Source organism: Colletes latitarsis, chromosome 3, assembly GCF_051014445.1.
Source record: "Colletes latitarsis isolate SP2378_abdomen chromosome 3, iyColLati1, whole genome shotgun sequence".
Taxonomy (NCBI): Eukaryota; Metazoa; Arthropoda; class Insecta; order Hymenoptera; family Colletidae; genus Colletes; species Colletes latitarsis.
The window spans coordinates 36,337,693-36,356,489 of record NC_135136.1 but is presented as its reverse complement, the minus strand read 5'-3'; the positions used below and the strand labels follow the sequence as shown (position 1 = coordinate 36,356,489).

Below are 18,797 nucleotides of genomic sequence, written 5' to 3'. Positions count from 1 at the left end.
CGTGAATTCAGTCAGGTCGCGGAACGCTTATGCGCCATTACTTTGGTGTTTATACTGAATCGTGAATTTATTCGGAGCTCGACTTGTCAGAGCACAAAGATGACTGAAACAAGATCGAAAACATTGTCGCGTGTCACAGCACGGGTATAATATGGGTAAAAATGGGGGAAATCCATTTGCAACGGCTATCGAAAAAGCCAATGCGCAGTGTATTCGCAGCGAACCGTGAATTCGATCCGAGATTCGAAATCCTCTGTATTCGCGTAGATTCGGTCATTTGCATCTGGGATTATTTCGATCAGGGGCAACTATCGACGCGAACGTTTCGTGATTTTTTTCATTTACGATCGAATCAAACGAGACGGATACGAGGTAATAAAGGAAAACAGTTCGAAGGAAGGACTCGGCGGACGTGTCAGCCTCGAGGGCTTATGAGATCAGTGGCGCGAGTCTTAGGCGGATGCCTTCCGGCTTGTATCTGCACGATATACCAGCACCCCGTTTCTCTCGAATTTATGAGCGAAGTATCTGCCAGATAGCGAGGCTCGTAGATCTCAGATATGGTGTCAGAGTTTGCGGTACGTTGTACGATTATCATCTTACGCGTATCTGCATTTACCTTAACCGCGTTAACAGTCGTACGTGCAACGATCGCGACAGACGACACGGATTTCTCCGATAACTCATCGTTCCCATTACTTGTTGCGTCTTCTAATTGCATTCGCGACTACCTTCTATCAATATTTTTTATTTCAAGCAATCTTAATAATAAAAAATTATCAAGAAGTTGCAATGTTTTGGAGAAGTGCAAAAAGAAATTGATATTTCATCTCAAACTACGGTAAACACTTGCTTGATCCCATGTTTTATTTATTTTCTACGTATTTATATTTATTTATTTTTATTTCATTATTTTATTTCAATATTTATATTTTAGCGGCCGTTAAGAAACTCGAAGATTCGAAAGAAATTCTCTCTAACCTTTTATACGCACCAACCTAGTATATCGAGAACGTTAACTAAATTTGAGCAGTATTTACATTTTAGCGTTAAGAAACTCGAGGGGTCGAAGGGAATTCTTTTTGCTACCAACGAGATAACAAATGCTTTGAGCATCGATGATCTAGAACGCAGAATCGAACGTGGATCAAAGCGAGGGAAGAACCAAAGGACAAAGGAGATGCACGAAAACAATTAATTCCCCCGAAGAGACGCTGCTCGCGATAGTTCTAACGTTTAGCTCTTGATCTGGATTGTCTGAATCAAGTGTATCGAGTATTTTATCCGGTTGGCTTTTGTGCCCGCTACAAAGGAATCTCGACAACAATACGGGGGGGTTGACTATTCGCGTCAGTTTCACGCACGTGCCCGCGGCGTTTCGACGAAGAAAACTTTCGACCCTCCGCGGACGTAATCACCTGACTTTTGCGGTACATCCGGCGTTGTATCTTTCGACGGATCGATTCGCGATTTTCACGACAAAGCGTTCGCTCGACGTTCCTCGATTCTACGCTCCGATGGCCGCGACACTGACCCAAGGAATACACACGATAAAGGTTCCCTGGCGACATCAAAGACTGCTCGAGCCACGATCGCAATACGGAAATACGATTTCTTGCGAAATTTACAGTCAAAATACTTGGGTCGTTACATTTTCTGATAAAAAAAAACGTTTCGTCGAAAGAAATGGACTGTTCGAGTTTCGAGATTCAGAAAAATTGGCAAAGTTTATACAAAGTTTCTGAGAAGATTATCGTTTTGTATAAAGTCTAGAGAATTTCCATCGAATGCTTCCACCGGAGGCTCCCAGTAGCATCTTCCTGGATGATTTTGCAGGCGAAAGGACTAACGCAGCCGAGCCCCGTCAGCCGAGAAAAGATTCATGGGGGCCATTATTCACAAACGATTTAGCGCCGGAATAATGAATACAGCGATCTATACGGCCAGCGGTGCAGACGGGAAACGGTCGGAGGTTGACCCACGTCATGGATAAACGTGGCGAAGTCGAAAGCAGAACTCTTTTCTAACTGTTCTCCATAAACGTTCGAAAAGCTGACGGAAAGGGTTTCACACCGGGAACGTTGCATTAATATTTCTGAACGTTGCTGGTGAGCTACATCGACACTGGTTCCAATAAGTATTTATCGTCGAGTAGCAATATTAAATTGCACGTCGCGGAATCGTTGAAATAAGTTCCTTCGGAATGCAATGAGTCTTTCCGTGGAACGTTCCCCGGGGAAATGCAATAAAGAAGGTCGTCCCGAAAGAATCCTGATCGTTAAATTTTTTCCCCGGATTTTAAGAGGTATTCCCGCTTAGAACGTTAACAAGAGTCTGCATAAATTGTTTTCCCCCCGAATACTTCGTTTTTTCGGATTTGTTTGGGGGAACGAATTTTCTTCCACCCCTGCATTTAACCCTTCAAGCTTGTTAAGTCGAATGTTTAGTATTACAAATTCACTATCTTGTTACTCTGAATTTTCACTGAACAAAAATGAGTATCTTTAATTCTATAAAAAATAGAAGGTGTAAGAAACCTCGAAGTTAAAATGTAAAAAAGGAATCGATGCTTTAGATTCCCAGATTGGATGATCCCCTAAAGTTTCAGGGAGCAGTAAACGCATAGATCTTACCAGCCTCGATCGGACAGTGGGATAAGACAACGTAATCCATAAAATTTCGCCGGGCACAACTGTAATACGCAGCCAGACCGTAGGATTTGTCCAGAGTCAGGCGCACAGCATAAATCAACCGGCGGTATTGTACCCGAGTTTCCGAGGTGGACTCTCTGTGCATGCACAGTCAGAGCAAATATTTTATCCTCGAGAATTAGCATAGATTTCAGGTATCGCTGGATAGGAAGGCGTAATCGTCGAAAAGGTTTATCAGCGAACTTGGATCCACACGCCCCAACGCCCCCGCGCGAACTGAGGTATATTAACGAGCACGACTTTATAAACGAAAAGAAACCTGAAACGCAAATCTCTTCTCGCGAATGACGTTAAAAAATACTGAAATTTTTAATTTAGTCTTTCAGACATTGTATACATATTTTATTAAAATACACTTTTCCCCGTTCTTTTTCGTCCCAAAGATAAAATAAATTCGAAACATCAAATGGTAGAAAAAACAAACACGACGGAAAGTTAATTAAGTCCTCAGAAAACAGTAATGGGAATTTAATGGGAAATTTTACTCGTTCAGGACCGAATTTACATTTATACGTTTGCGCAATGTCAATATTGCCAATGGGAATATTACGTTTCAGAGTCTCATTAAAGGTACGTTATTGAAACTTTATTAAAAATGTATAAACGACGGATGTTCTTTCAGTTACTTGGACATTTTTCGAAATTATTCTTCGCCCTTTTCCCTGACCCCGTTCGCGAACAGCGAAAAGTTTCTCGATACGTTCGAATCCCGCATGATACACGCGCCCGTTTAACAAACGAACCGTTCAAATTCACGGAGAACGATTCGCGAAAAATTATCTACTTCGTCACCTTCCTCGACGCTGTTTGTCTTCGGTGCTGTTCGAAACTTTGCGCGAATACCCGTTAAACGGAATTTTTTATAACACCTTCCGGGTGATAAAACTCTGTAAACGCACGCTCGACGAATTACTGACTTGGAAACTTGTTGGAACATTTATATCGCGCAACGCTATTGATATTCCGACTATATTTTCGTCGAAAATATCGTACAGGCGATCCGATACAAAGCGGTATCTATTAAAAGGAAATAACGATTAATGGAATGTAAATTGCTAAATACGCACTGTCAATTTGCTTATCGATCTTCGTTCCGTCGACGTAATGAAAAAACAATTTGCATACGGATATTACCGAGATACGACGCATCCGCCACATTCGATATCGTCCGTGTAAACAATCGGTGTTCGAAAAAAATATTTCTACGAAAGTCAATATTGTTTTTTTTTTTTATCGTCGAAGAGACGATGAAATCCCCATAAAATTGATCAGCGTTTCGACACGGTCGACAAATTTTTTTCCCCATTCTTTCTTACTTCGTTGCCGCATCGAGGATTCTATTTTCAGAGAAGCCTCGACGATAGCTCGGGAATCTCTCGGATACTCGTCGAAGTAACGGAAGAAACGAAACGATATTTAAAGGCCCGGGCAAGATGAAATCGATTTCCTGCCAGTCGATGGTTGCGCGACTAGACGGTCAGACATCTTCTCGAGACGTTCTCCTTTCCTCATAAATGAATCAGCTTGCGCTCCGGTCGTAAGTCAGAAGTAAAAACGGCCGGGCTGTAAAGCACCGACTACCCGTAGGAAACCACGCAACGTTATCACTTACAATCTCTATCCAGAAATATCAAGGAAAGTTACGCGGCAGCCGAGAAAATCGTTTCGGGATTATACGGATTTATTTACGCCTCCGCAGACTTGTACGCTTCGCGAAACGTCTCGTTGAAGCAATATAAATTTATTGCAGATAAATTGACAAAATGAAACGATACGAATCACTGTGAACGCAACATAATCAAAATTAAACTAATTTGATGTGTAAACTAATGAAACGGATGTAAAATTGACCCAAGACTTTTAAGATTCGCTATATGTAAATTTTAAATATGTGACTTCTGTATTTATCTTGAGGATTTTGAACAGAAACGATAAAATTGAAGTATACGTGTAAATTTTTCCAAATCGATGCTTAGATCCGTGAGATTTTCACACAATAAACTCGGTTCCGCAATGCGTAACAAACACGGATCTTCCTTCCCGGTGACCTACAATACAACCAAAAAGTTGTGAAAGTGGAATTTGAAAATAATTAAGGACGGTCCCGGGAGGGAGTGAAATTAGGTGAAAAGTAGCGGAAACCGAGATACGGTAGAGGTAAATTCATTAGTGTACCCGGAAAAAGTTTCGAATCCAAGGAGCACACGTTTCGTGGGAGTAGTCGCGAAGACGTGGAAAAAGGACGAGACGGGAGCAAAAATCTCTCAGGACCATAGGTAGCGAGATGCAGCGCGGCTGCATTCTGACAGTGACGCATACGAACTGTGCCACGGTGGCCAGGACCTAAATTGTTTCGAAGTAAATAGCGCACGGCAGCCTGGTGGCTAGCAAATTGCATCCACGGCACTTTAGGACGATATTCTCCTACGCCCCTTTCGTTACGACCTCTCCGACATTCTGCAATTTATTTGGCAACGGATGACCACCAACGCAAACCTGTTCAGAACGTTTATTTTAATGCGTCGCGAGCAGCGAGAACTCGAGAACCGATCATCCCTCGAATTTTATTAAAACGAAATGTTCTATTTTGTTGCAACACCATTAAATATGTCACGATATCATAGGAAGTTTCGTTTATTTTGACATCTGAACGCGATCATCCAATAGATAGAAAAGTATAGACACTCTAAACATACTGTTACAGCATCACGAAGATTCACATTTTCATAATTAGTTAACTTTCGTAATAAAAAATAGAGTACAGGTATTCTCTGAATTCTCCTAATTTTATTTTTTGGGGTGGAATTATGGTTATTTTTTTATGTACGTAACATAGTAACTATGATACTAGTGTTGTTGCTTCTATGTTTTATTTACATCGTTCTTAGGTAGGAGCAACAACACATATCTGAATGTAAGTGAATCTTTATTGCACTTAACGTTGATGGCTATGATTTACGCGTAATACGTCGGTACCGTTTATACCCTCTTGGAGAGTAATTTGTACAGAAAGCTGCAGCGATACAGCAATGCAGTGGGAGTGCAGGTGCGAGATGCTTACCGTGCGCTAACGTTAAATCAAATATGTATCAGGAGCGGGCTGGTAGTATTAGCCAAGAGAGATGCGTCTGATTAAACCTTAAGGGTACTAAAACGCCGGTAATTATGGAAAATTATCGACGCTTCTCGCATTAGTACGTTCGTGATAATTGCGTATCGCAAGCTCTGTTCACCTTTACTTTAATTAAATAAAAATTGTCAGATTTTATGATTGAGCGATATATCTGACCCTTTCGTTCCCGAATTATATTCGATTTGTGAAAATTATTTCACATGCGTGGAAATATTTTCGGATTTTTCCAACTACGGTTTCGAAACTGTTCGATAAAGGGAAGCTGGGAAAAGCTCTTCGGAGGGAGGCGACTGGTATGGGAAAGATTAAACTCTCCGAAACTCCCGTAGCGACTAATCTGATCCAGGGAGTAGCAATGCAGCAGGTCGCAAACGAAACTAACGCGGTGCTATAATTGCCGCAACACCGACGCACATGAATTATGGCGAACGTAGAAGCGATGTCCCCGCACGAGTGAACCGTGAACCCGCAGTCAGCATCGCGATGTCTCCTACGAAAGCGAATGGAGGGACGAACGTAGTTACCGAGAGAGTCACGCAACTAAACACGTGTATTGTCATCAGACGGTTTAGTACAAAGCAAAAGGACCACCTACGGGGACATCGCGACATGACAGGTGAGAGACACCTGAAATTAATTCCGTGAACCCGCACCGGCACAGCAAACCGTCTCTAAACTGATTCCACGTTTCCTCGAAATCTATATTTCTCCTCTAAAATTGTTTAACCATTAGACGATGAGATGCTTGACAGCTGGATCGAAATTAGGATCGTGTTATTTTTAACTCGTAGTAAAATATCCTATTTATAGATTTGATACTTATTTTTAATAGAAGAATTTTCAGAGTAGCAATATTATTAAAATACGAAGCGAGAAAACTAGATGAAAAGCAGTTCGATATCATAAAACTACACTTATTTCGATTCTCGAGTTAAACGTTTAAAAGAATCTATGGAAACCGTAAAATATTCAAAGTGCCAATTTCGTGAAAGGCGCCGTGAAACGAGACAGCTTTAATTGATAATTATAGTGCCATTTACGTCGTGGAAAGCGTTTCATCGAACGCGAGTACTTTGCTGCAATTACGCAGAAATGCTATAATATAAGAAAATGACACGTGCTTGTCATTTAACAACGCCGTGTCGCTTTGCTCGCGACATTGTGATACAGTTAAGAACTTATTCGCGCCCCGACTTCCGTGATTTCGCAGTCGCGACTACTATGTCTGCGTAAGGAACTATAACTCGACTTGTTAAACTCCCTTTGCCTTCTATTCTTCGTCGTCTAAAGAAAAGTGTAATTTTTAAACTTTCACCATCTTTCTATCCGTCTCAGAATCATCCAACAACGCGTATTAAAAATAGTCAAACTTTAGACGCATGCAGTTTCGAAACTACTAATGCTTTATTAATAATTAAACCACTGTTGGCAGCGGCAAACCTTCCCCTTTAAAATGGTTTTTGGTTTTTGGCGATCAGACTTTTCGTTTCGGAGATATCGTAATTTATGTAAAAGGTAATTTTTTAAATTCCGCTCTCCGTCTTACGAAACCCCATAAACGCGTATTAAAAATACTAAAACTTTAGACGCGTGTAGTTTCGAAACTACTAGTGCTTTATTAATAATTGAACCACTGTTGGCAGCGGCAAACCTTCCCCTTTAAAATGGTTTTTGGTTTTTGGCGATCAGACTTTTCGTTTCGGAGATATCGCAATTTATGTAAAAGGTAATTTTTTTATCTCTGTCTCCGTCTTACGCGTCGAATCTCTTTCTCTCACGCGTGAGTAACGTAGTGCGTACTATGTACTACGAGCGCATGCGGTCAACGACCTTGCAAGGCCGTAGTAAGTTCATTCACATCGCGACGTGAACAATGAAACGTAAAAAAACCCTATCTCCGAAACTAGCCACCGCATCGACTTGGAACTAAAATCGCTATATCTCCGGAACTAATAAAGCTATCGACTCGTACAAACGCTCATTTTAAAGGGCATTTCATCCCCTATCCAATGACTATACCAGCTACTATAATTTATGCTGTCTTCTATGTTTATTTTCACATTTACTTTGACACTACATACCCAAAGAAGGTAAAACGCTTAACACTGAATTATAGATCGTTTATTTAATCAAAAATGAGCCTAAACCCGTTGGAATATATCATTTTTCCATACCCTACAACATTTACTCTCATAGAAAAGAGGAAAAGCAGAAGATTTAAGGCATAGAGTTGATAATCCGAGAACGTTGTTTTGCTTCTAGCTGGTCGGTTCTCATCATTCTTGGTTAAACTATTCGCTAGAGTCTCGGGGCTGTAACAGTACTCTAGCCCCTCAACTCGACTAAATAAATGCCTCATTAGTCCGTATGTACACGACGGAACGTGGTCACGAGTCGACCTCTTTGTCATCAGTTAGCACGTCGCCTTTCGACGATTTTTACGATTTTGCCCTGCGACTTTCGCGAAAACCCTCGGAATCCCGGCTAACAGCCGAAATATCACGACTAATGTAACGCCGATTCGAATCTGTGACATGGAGATTGGCCAAGTCAAAGGAAACCATTTTTGGCAGAATTATTGGAGTCCGTCCAAATTAACTGTTTCACCGCGCTATTTGGCTCGACCCAAAACTTTCGAATCATTACGAGCTTTCACAATTTTATGAACAACATCGAGGAAGTATTTTCCTTGCAATTTCGGACAAATTGATTTTCTTGCGTCTCTTTACACTTTGGCATATGGAATAGAGGAGCTCAAATTAAAATGCAACGACTTGAGAATAATCTAAATACAGATTTGGCCATTTAAAATCTTAAAACGATAGAAGAACCATCTACATGAAGGAAAATAGTCTTCTTTGCGACGTTCATAACGGACAGGGTAGATGAATATTCACGAATACGGGACCAGTACATCAAGGGAACACCAATTGCGGTTCACTACAAGCGTTTCGCGTCTGCACGCGTGTATTTAACTTAACGAGCCGGTGCACCCTCGGCAATTTCTACATCTCTAACTCCATTCCCAACAAATTAACTGCGACGAATCGAAGATGAAATAACCGCGGCCAAACGAAGCCCCCGAGCGGAAAGCTATACCATAAATTAAAGTATTGAAACGCACCGCGTACAAACTTTATTCACCCATTAAACACCAGATTATTGCTTCCTAAAAACTGATTCACTTTTTCCTTCATTCGACAAATACGTTATCTAAACATAAAGGTATTTATAATCATCTTCACCAGATATTTTACAAACAATATTAATCGATAGTTATTCCTAAGTTTGAGATATTCGATTTCATCGTGTATTTCAAAGATCTAAAGGCAGAAAGATTGTCCAACGACTCTAAAACTCGGGGACATTGTGGATCGTAACGCGCGGATCGCAAAGAAGTATAGCAAAAACGGCAAAAATAAGTAGCAAGGAAAGACACGAGCGAAACCCGTCGATTCTTTGAAGGAACGAGAATAGAGACCCGGGCGCTGACTCTGCAAATCATCACTCCTCCAATGACATATCGTTCCGCGGAGATTGTAAAACGAGATCCACGACGCCGATTGTTATCAGGACTGCAGAAAAAGAAGAAATAACGGAAAGAGAATTGGAAATGCTTCGCGTGACATTTTCTAGTTTCCTCTCTACGACCTTACTCCTCCCAATAACCGCGCGCCGTTACCTTGTAGTTTCCTCTGTCACAGGGGAGACACCGACATTACCGTTCTGTTGAAATCAAGGCTATGCATCTTGGTTCCTCTGGGTGGTGCAACGTACATCTGTGTTCGAGCTTGATTCCGAGAGCAAACTGCTCCTTTGTCGTGATTTTCATCTTTCTAATTTCGCGACGCCGCTCGCGATGCCTCGTAACGCGTGAAGAAACAAAACCGGAACGAAAGAACAATCGAAACGGAAAGAATTGATCCAAAATTGACGATTTTCTATCTTAATTATACGATAAGAATATTCCTTTTGCAACAGTAATACATTGAGTTACTTTTATCGTAAATATTCTAATGAAAATTCTATCTTTAGATAATTTTAAAATATGTTTTATAATTGCAAGTCTTTGGATGGTCTGTCCCGAAAACTTCGACTCGATTTTAAGCGTGTTGGTCTGATGCATTTTCGAGCAAGCGTAAAGCACCACAATGGCACTGCAGTCAAATTCAACAGCACCGTTTCTCATGCGATGCTATCGTTCCAATCGTTGTACCAAGCACTCACACGAGCTCGCAACCACACGCCTACGAAGAAACTAGCCCTGTGTGTGCATCCACTGCAATGGAGAGCAATGCGGCTTGACCGATTACTAACATCGCTGCCGTGCTTTTCTTGACTCGTAAAGCTCAGCCAAGGGGCAAACAACGCGATCGCTTCCAAGAATTACTCTTCTTGAACTTTACCGGTGCAACCGAACCCGGTAATATCCGCATCATTTCCAACGGTTGATGCAAGGAAAATATTTTTCGAGACGCCCACGTATCGCGCACGGATGCGCCCGCGAAACTGGAACGCGCGTTACGGTAACGTAGTAACTAGAACGTACACCGTGGTCGTAATAATGTTCCGATGGTAGACGCACGACCTCAATATTCATCTTTCGATCGCGTTATTGGTTCCCCCGTAATGTGCTATTCGTCAACTTCCTTCTCGCGGCGCGAATAACTTACTCGCGATACGCCGTGGACTGTAAAGCACGTTTCCTACCTGTGTGTTTTCGTGCAGGACGATACGCAACATCTGTGATGATTTCGATGCACCCCACAAACTGGTCGCACTCACCTGTAACACAAGATACACGAGTTAGTTTGTTATGCTTTGTCACTTCCACTGAAAGAATTTAACAAAAGCATAGACGCGGTTCTTGTCGATTTTAACAAAATTTTGGAGGAAAATAGATTCATATTATTCGTATAGGTAATCACAATTATACTATATAAAAGTTTGAGAAATTTGCGTAGTCAAATGTAGATTTTAACGGTAGTTAAAGTTTAATATGTAGCCCGAAATCGTATCTCGGTGAGATTAGGGTTAATACGAACGGAGAAGTAATGATTTTACAGCGTGTCTTAAACTACCGATGCACTGGGTACGTCGAGCTGGCAAGTAATGTCATAGCAATAAAACGCCACCGTAAAATAAATATTAAGTGGGTACTTGAGTTTAATTTTCTTACGACTGCAGTTAAGGGTAATAATAAGTCGGGTAACCTTGTTGTTTTACTGATTTCTAAATGTAGTGACAATAGGAGATTCTGTAATGCAACACTTCGAGAAGCTAACAAGTTATTTATTTTTCGTGTTGAATATTTTCGACCATTTGTAAATGTGTCGCAATATTTCGCAGAATGGATTAGGCGCATCGCCGCAGCTGTTTCAGTAGTCTGCGCTCAGATATAGCGCGACGCGAAGTTTGCTTTCGAACAATTAGCGGTTTTATCACCTCGCAGCGTGATATAACCGCACACACTCCGCCCCCGCGTCTCGCCACTTCTGTTCCAATCCTTAGACTGCAGTTCCAGTGCAGCCAGCGCAGATCCATCTGCGCGACAATCAAGCAAAATTTGCCAAAGTTCTAAGGGTAGAACCGCGTATCTTGAACGTGTAACCGTGGAGTTCAACGATCCAACGACCGGGAATAGCGAAAACAAGACTTCGAAAGAGGAGTGCATTCTACAGAAAAATTCCTTGTTCGTTTGCAAATGCTAAAATTAAACGTACTTCCATTTCATTATAAATTCATAATTAAAATCTTTAGTCTAAAATACTAGAATGAATTCGCAGTAAAAGAGTTCGCAAGTTTAATTAGGTAGATTCTTGTGAAATTAAATAGCAATGAATATGTAACGAACGAAGTACAGGAAATTAAAATCGAATTTTACGACATAAGTTATGAAGACAGCAATATCGACACAAAGGAGGCAACGATCCTCTTACAGCCTCGAATAACTTTATCCCTGACCTATTTTCATCGTTTATGAGGTTGCACGAAGTGAATCCATCGAACGATGGCGTCAAAGGAGAACGACGTTATATCCGGGTGAGAGGTAATGAGATCTCTCTTCCCGATTGTTCCGGAAATGGACGACCGGAGACCAAGGCAGAAATCACGAGCGATCGTTTCGTTTTACCATGAAATATATACTTTTTTTTCTTTATTACAAAAAAATGCAATCTACCAAATCGTTACGCCACGCACAGCCGACTAAATCGTGCCTAGAATAAATGTAGATAATTTCGAGGCATTCTCGATGAACTGTGATCGATACAAATTGAAATTGTAAGTTCAAAAATTAATAAATATTACACAATTAGGAAACTAGGGATTTCTTATATGCCTTACGTGCATTTATATGGATACAATGCTTTTGTTTCCCTTTAAGGGACTTCCAACTGTTGCGTCAAATGCGAACACACTTGTTATACAGAGTGACCCACATAAGCTTCTCCTCTTTGCATCTCGATATCTCCACGACTGTTTCATCGATATTAATAATTTACTTGAATTGTATGAATCCAAAAAGCTTTTAAACTGGGATTAATCTTCCAACCCCTGTTGCATCTCTGATCTTCGATTTATTCAATTCATTACACAGTGTATCTGTTCAAATAGTCGAAAATATCTCAACCTTTTGCTGATAAATTTTGTTTTATTTAATTAATGTCTTTATACGCAATTACAGAAATTTTGCAAGAATAAATGCATTTAAACCTGATTCTCTATTATATTATAATAAATTTTATCTTCAATGTGAGTCGTGTGAATGTTTGCATGACAAACGACCGAAACCCGGATCCCTTCAGTGGCCAACAGATTCATAAATCTGTTTTCGATTAACAAAGTAATTTCCCGGAGAGAAAGCCTTTGCAGATATTCGAGCACGATTCTGTTTAAGAATGGAACATCGAGCGTCACTCTCGACCTACATCGGACCATTACGAGACTATACAATACGAATTTTGGATCTCCGACGTTACCTGCACAATGGAGGGCAAAATAATTAGGTCTCCGGTCTTACAGTTTCCTCGAAAATGGAAGACGGAACTGAAGCGTAAGATAATCGACAGCGAAATGCCGCAGAGAAACCTGTAAAAAGTAGTACCACCGCTCATGCAGTATGAGTACCATGCAACGGGCGACCTACATGTACGGGCGTGTAAAAAATATGTTTGCAATGGCTTTCGCGAATAAATGCAAGACTCTGAGCGAGCAGGGATTGATTAAAAAAACATCCACGGAGTTCGCGTCGACCTTAAAATTTCAAAACATTTTTTATCGCATCTCCTCGATGGAGGAGATAACAAGTTTGAAAGGCACAACAAAGTATTGAGTTCGGAGAATTTTAGATAACGTTAGATATAGATTTTATCACCGTATCTTTTATATTCGATAATCAATTGAATTAAAAAGAGAAGACGCTCTATTTGAAATTGGCGCAGAACGCGCGTAACATGTAGAACGAAAACGCCGTGGGAGAAACTTTTCGCGAAGTTTACTCTCAGGGATTCAGGAATTATTCCGGCGTTTGCCGAAGCCACGGTGCTTCAACATTTGCACTAAGATCACGTACAAAAACGATCAGAGAATTGCCCCGGGTCAACCGCCCGCCTCGTGGAAAATCGAATAGAAGTCGGCCGAGTTAAAAATTTATTCGTCCCACGAGACGAATGCTCATTAAACGAAACTTTTCGACCCGTCGATATGAATTTCCTCGCCGCCAAACGTGCCCATTGATTTTATTTGCGACGAGGTAAATCGCAAAGTTGCACGGCGCTCTTGATACAAGGGAAAAATTCGTCAAAAATCCAAGGTTCGTTCGTGGCCGACCGGAAGAACGAATTTCAGTTCTCCAAACTCGGAGCTATTAGCAGTTTCAAAACAAATTCCATTTAGGTGGGAGTTATAAATACTGGCAGACGGACGCTCCGCGAGTAAATTGCCACGGTTTGTTAACCGACCGTCCGAAATATTTCTTGCGCACTGTTGAAATTCGCGAAAAGATAATACCGTTTAGTAATTAATGGTAAATATCGCGCGGGAATAAAGTTCGATAAAGTCTCGCGGCTGAAAGTTCGTCTGCGCGTCCATACGGCTTTGCATAAAACGATCGTGAAACTGGAACACCGCGAGCAGTTCAACAATTAAACGTTTGCCTTCCGCGAACACGAAAAACGGAACAAAACAGAGCCTAAAGAGCACGTTCCCGCGAACGCATCCGTGCCATTGGAAAGAAATATTTTAATACCCGGCCCGTTAACCCCGTGGCGGTATTAAACCCGCCGATGCGAAGACGTGAAACGAGGAAGCCCGTGAACAAGGGAAAAGCTTTGCTAGCTTTGACGACAAAAATCCAGCCTGTAATGAACAGGAGAGAAACATTCACCCCGCCGCTAAAAACAACTCGAAAATTTTACTTCGGGGGGACAAAGAGGCACGTCGATCGTGAGAAACGTCGCGTGATCGACGCGTTTGCATCGATCATTCCGTGATTATATACAGAACGTTTCAAAAAACGCACGTAAATACTTGAGAAGAATTTTGCTCTCTGACTAAACGAGTCGAGGAGTTTCAGTTTTCCAATTTTTTTACTTGTCATTGCACTTTGATCTTTCGAAACGGAGTGTCTACGGTAGTATAATCCTCATTAGTATTCTAACGCACGCTTCTTATGTCCCAGTAAATAGTTTAAGTGCTGAGTTTAATTAAACCTTGGAAAATCGAGTCACTGATCAACATTTCCTTGGCGCGAGTAGTTCGTTGTATAACTTTCGTCCCGGTCGAGGCGAATTCGAAATTCAATTACAGAGAGTAACGAACACGGAGTACGAGCCGTGTATGTGAATTGAAATGGATTACCTATGAGGAGGAAACATGGTAATTGTACGTGTCGCGCATCGAATGGAAAGGCGACTCGAAAAATAGTTTTTTGTTCAAAGTTATTACGGTGTAAAGACGAATAAAGGTGTGCTACGTCGCGTGGAAAAGCGATATAATCAAAAGTTTAAAGTATCCAAGAATAGAAAAAGAATAACAAGCTCAAAATAAAAGTGAAAGCTATACGAGAAGGGAATAAAACTGCCAGCGTTCTTCGAGTTATGCAAAGACATCGAAATTGAGGCGGGAAGTAGGAAAACTGGCGACAGGTTACATGGGGCTAGGTGACAGATCCACGTCCATCTGTCTCCACATTTGGTTATGGTTCTGTCGTGGAAATCTTGCCGCTATTATCCGCCTCAGCGGCAAGAATGCAACGGTATACCTGCTGCTATGACGCCATGATGGATATTTGCCATCTATCAACGCGTGATCTGTTGACATCGTGCCGCTATGTCAGCAGGTCGCCTCACGTTTTCGTTATCAGTATGTGAACTTAATCTGATACAACAGTGTCCCGCGTTCGCTGCTGTTTTGCTGCGGCAGGCGTTCTAAAACTCTGACGTGATCGAGGCTCGACTGACAGGGAACTCTGTTGCGTCGCAAAAGTATTCTTAAGAATCAAAGAATCACTTTTTTCACGACTCTCTACGTTCAACTGTCCTTCGAATCGAATTTTATTTTGTTTAATTCAGACCGTAACTGTATGCTTCCTAAAAAGAATGCTTTTTGATTTATCTCTTTCAAATTCGCAGGAGAGATGTGTCTGAGTAACTTCCACAATTGTTACTATTTTTTACTGAAAAAAATTGAGACTACTCTCAGAACATGTATCAATGTATCACAAAATCGCTGCATTAAAAAGACCTACTGTTTCTCCAGAAAAAAATGACTGAGACGGTGACTTTTTCATCCTCAAGATTAGAAGACTATCTCCTAGGGGTTAAACGATAATTTTTCAAAATAACCGACACCTGAGAAGGTTGTTATAATTATTGTTATGGATCCTTTGGATTTCGCGCGTAGGAAGAGTATTTTTCGTGGCGCGCCAAAGGACGAAAGGCGCAAAGTGCAAGGTATGCCGAAGACGACGTGGCCAAAGTCAACGTTACTCGAAATAGTTCCATCGTTCCGTGTAGAGTCAACGTTAACTTTCTCGTCGTCGGAAGGGGCGAAGTAAACTCCCATTCTTCCCGGGCAGCGAGGTGAGACGAGACGAGCGAGAACAGGCCGGGGCCGAGAGGCGAGCAACCGCATTTACAACGATAAAAGATGAATGCGTCGCGAAAGGGGATCGCAAAGTTTAAAAGTGGCGCTTTCCATGCGGAAATGTATTTACGGAAGGGGATGTGGGGGGGACCAGGGGCCGAGGAAATCGAAAGAAGAGCGCGGTAAACGCCGAGAGGAAGCCAGAGAAGGCCCCCCCTGGTCGAGGGAACAGGAAGAGGAACAAGAAAGAGGCAGATCGATGCGGCTCGTGAAAAAGCGTCCGTCGTTCGCTCCGGAAGCGATGGAAAAATAGAGAAACGTCGCAGGGGATGTATATCTGGGCTGGTACCCTTTGCCACCCTTCGGTGCCAGCCCTTTTCCCGTCTGTTCCCTCCTTAAACCACGAGTACCTGGCTGCCGGGCGTTACTTCATTATCCCGCGAAAGAAAAGCCACGCACGGCTGTAAAGTGAATCGTATCTCTCTAATTAAATTTTTGTCGTCGAGACTCGCTCGTTTACACCCGCGCCCCGGCTCGCCGACAAACGGATGTAACTTGCGACTGTTTGGATTGCCCTGGAACCGGCGACGACGTTCTCGTTCTCGTCGAGATACGTTCGCGGAAGCTGCCACGCCGGAAAGAAGGTTGAACGCTCTGTCGAGAGTCGTGATCTTAACCCTAGAATGCCTAGACCTCTGTCTAGTTTCTTGTTTTGTATCTGTTGAATTTATGATACGGTCGTTTGCAAATACTGCTATTTTTAGGAGCAGGTGAATTGCATTTACAAATATTAGTGTCTCCTCTTGAAATGGTTCTTCAAATATTATTAATATTTGGAGCTTAAACTGCCAAGAAAATGCTTATGGTGTGATTATTATGAGTAAGGTTGGTGTTGCAAAAATCATTGGTGAGCAAAATCTAAGTAAAATCAATGTTTGAGCAATGTTTAGGATTCTACTAATCGAGAGTTTATGCTTTGCATGCACCCTGACCTCACGCTAGATTCGATGCATCCTAGAGTCCAACAGGCTAAGTAATATTCAGACATAATGGTACAATGCTAGAAGTTGGTGGAAATTGCGGCATCAATTTGAAGAATATATGAACTTAGTTTGTAGGGAAAAAGTTGATGGCAGAAAAAGCAAGAACCCCCATTCCGTCGAGAGAAACAAACAGAACAATCCCGCGGACGATAATCCGCAAAGTTTCAAGATTCGAGCTAGCGGAAGAACTCATTAACTATGTCTGCAATGAGCATAGTAAATCCTACAAAAATATAGAGCCATAAACGTCGTTGCTGTTTAAACCCGGGCACGCGTAATGCAAGCTGTTCTTGCGCGTGCTGAACATTTGGCTAGAGCATTCTTGTCACCAGTCTGAATTAAACAGCACGAACATTAGAAATTGCGGAAATAATTGATATTCGCAGCTATACGTATGCTAACATATTAATAGACATTAATATAATTTGTTTGGAAAACGATTCGTAAAATTACAAGCACGATTTACTAGTTTTACACTGCTGGAAGATCAGTGTTGATTAAAAATAATACTGACTCAAGAATACTATCTTATACTCCAGATTCTATAGAATAGATTGACATGACTGGGTTCTGAAATTGTAATCCCCCGTTTGAAAGTATTATCGGGTAATATCTCAAACTTCGTCAAACTTGTTTTGAGCAATACTTTCATTCTTCGAGGCTTCGATGTATTTGACGTAACCAAAACTGTTATTTTCGAGTTTCATCCCCCGTGAACGAGGTCCCAAAAGAAATTGACATCAGTTTCTGGCAATGTAGCGCAAGGTTGCGTGGTCTGCCAAGTATGTATGCACCCACCGATCGTTTGGACGACAGAAAGACTCGGGTCAGGACTCGACCGGGCAAAGAACCCGTCGTTTGTTCGTGCAAACCGACAATGTCTGGGAAATTTAAATCCGGTCCGGTGATTTTCGGCTTCGATGCTTGTCCGTGACACGATAATCGTCGGATTGGGCGTGTATCGCCGCGGGCCAAGCGGGAAGACAGTGACAAATGGAGGTTAAAAGAGGTGGACGAGAGAAACAGGCCACGCAACGTGGAGCACCTTACCACTCGAGTTTATTTCTGAACACCCTGAGGACGACGTCACACGATTACCAGAATAGCGGGCATCTACGTCATGTCTGGGTAACCCCGAGCGAATTTCGAAGACAAACGCGCGCGAGAAGGAAGGCGAACACGATGGTGGACGAACGAGGATAGAAACGTAGGAATGAACACGCGTTGCCTGGTGAAGTGGAGCGATAAAGACGCTGGTTAAGCGGAAAAGCAGAACGCGGAGGAGTGAATGAGAAGAGTCGTCGGGTCTCTGAGCGTCAGCTGCTCGAAGAACATCTCCGCGAAGAATTTATACCGATAGATGGCACCGTTATTGCCAATCTATCCGTCAAACGCTGTCTGGGATTCCCAGGTACGCTAATGCAACAGGCGCAGACCGCCTCGAACTTTTAATGATGCCAATTTATTCGTTGAATTCCGTCTGGAATCTCGACGGTCAGGACCGCCAGGTGCGCCCGAGCGGTTCGCCATGCCAATTTTTATCGGTCGAATCTTCGGTCTCGGGGATTTTCCATTATGTTAATTCGCCCGTCGAGGGCCCCGAGACTTTCCACGGTGCCAATTTGCTCGTTGGATTGTGCTTGAAATTTTGGATCGGTTGGCTCCGAGAATCTTGACCGACAGTCTGGAGGTTTCTGTATTCGCTGTTCATTATGCAAATTCGTCGAGAAACTTCCCTGGTATCCCGCGATGCATGCGATTCTCGTATTCCCGGTGTCTGAGGATTCCATTGGAACTTGGAAAAGTGTTTAAGATCAACGTAAC

General features: G+C 42.1%; 1 protein-coding gene across 6 annotated transcripts in view; it reads right to left on the bottom strand.

Annotated features, from left to right (window-relative positions):
• Dlg1 (MAGUK family member discs large 1) overlaps positions 1-18,797 on the bottom strand; it is a 687,637-nt gene that overhangs the window by 655,198 nt on the left and 13,642 nt on the right. For 5 of the 6 annotated variants that reach the window (XM_076762410.1, XM_076762413.1, XM_076762412.1 and 2 more), the window contains exon 2: positions 10,555-10,629. The exons of the other annotated variant lie outside the window; for it this stretch is intronic. In XM_076762410.1, the coding sequence (XP_076618525.1) occupies positions 10,555-10,629 (75 nt within the window). The remainder of the gene's footprint in view (positions 1-10,554; positions 10,630-18,797) is intronic. 6 annotated transcript variants of the gene reach the window in all.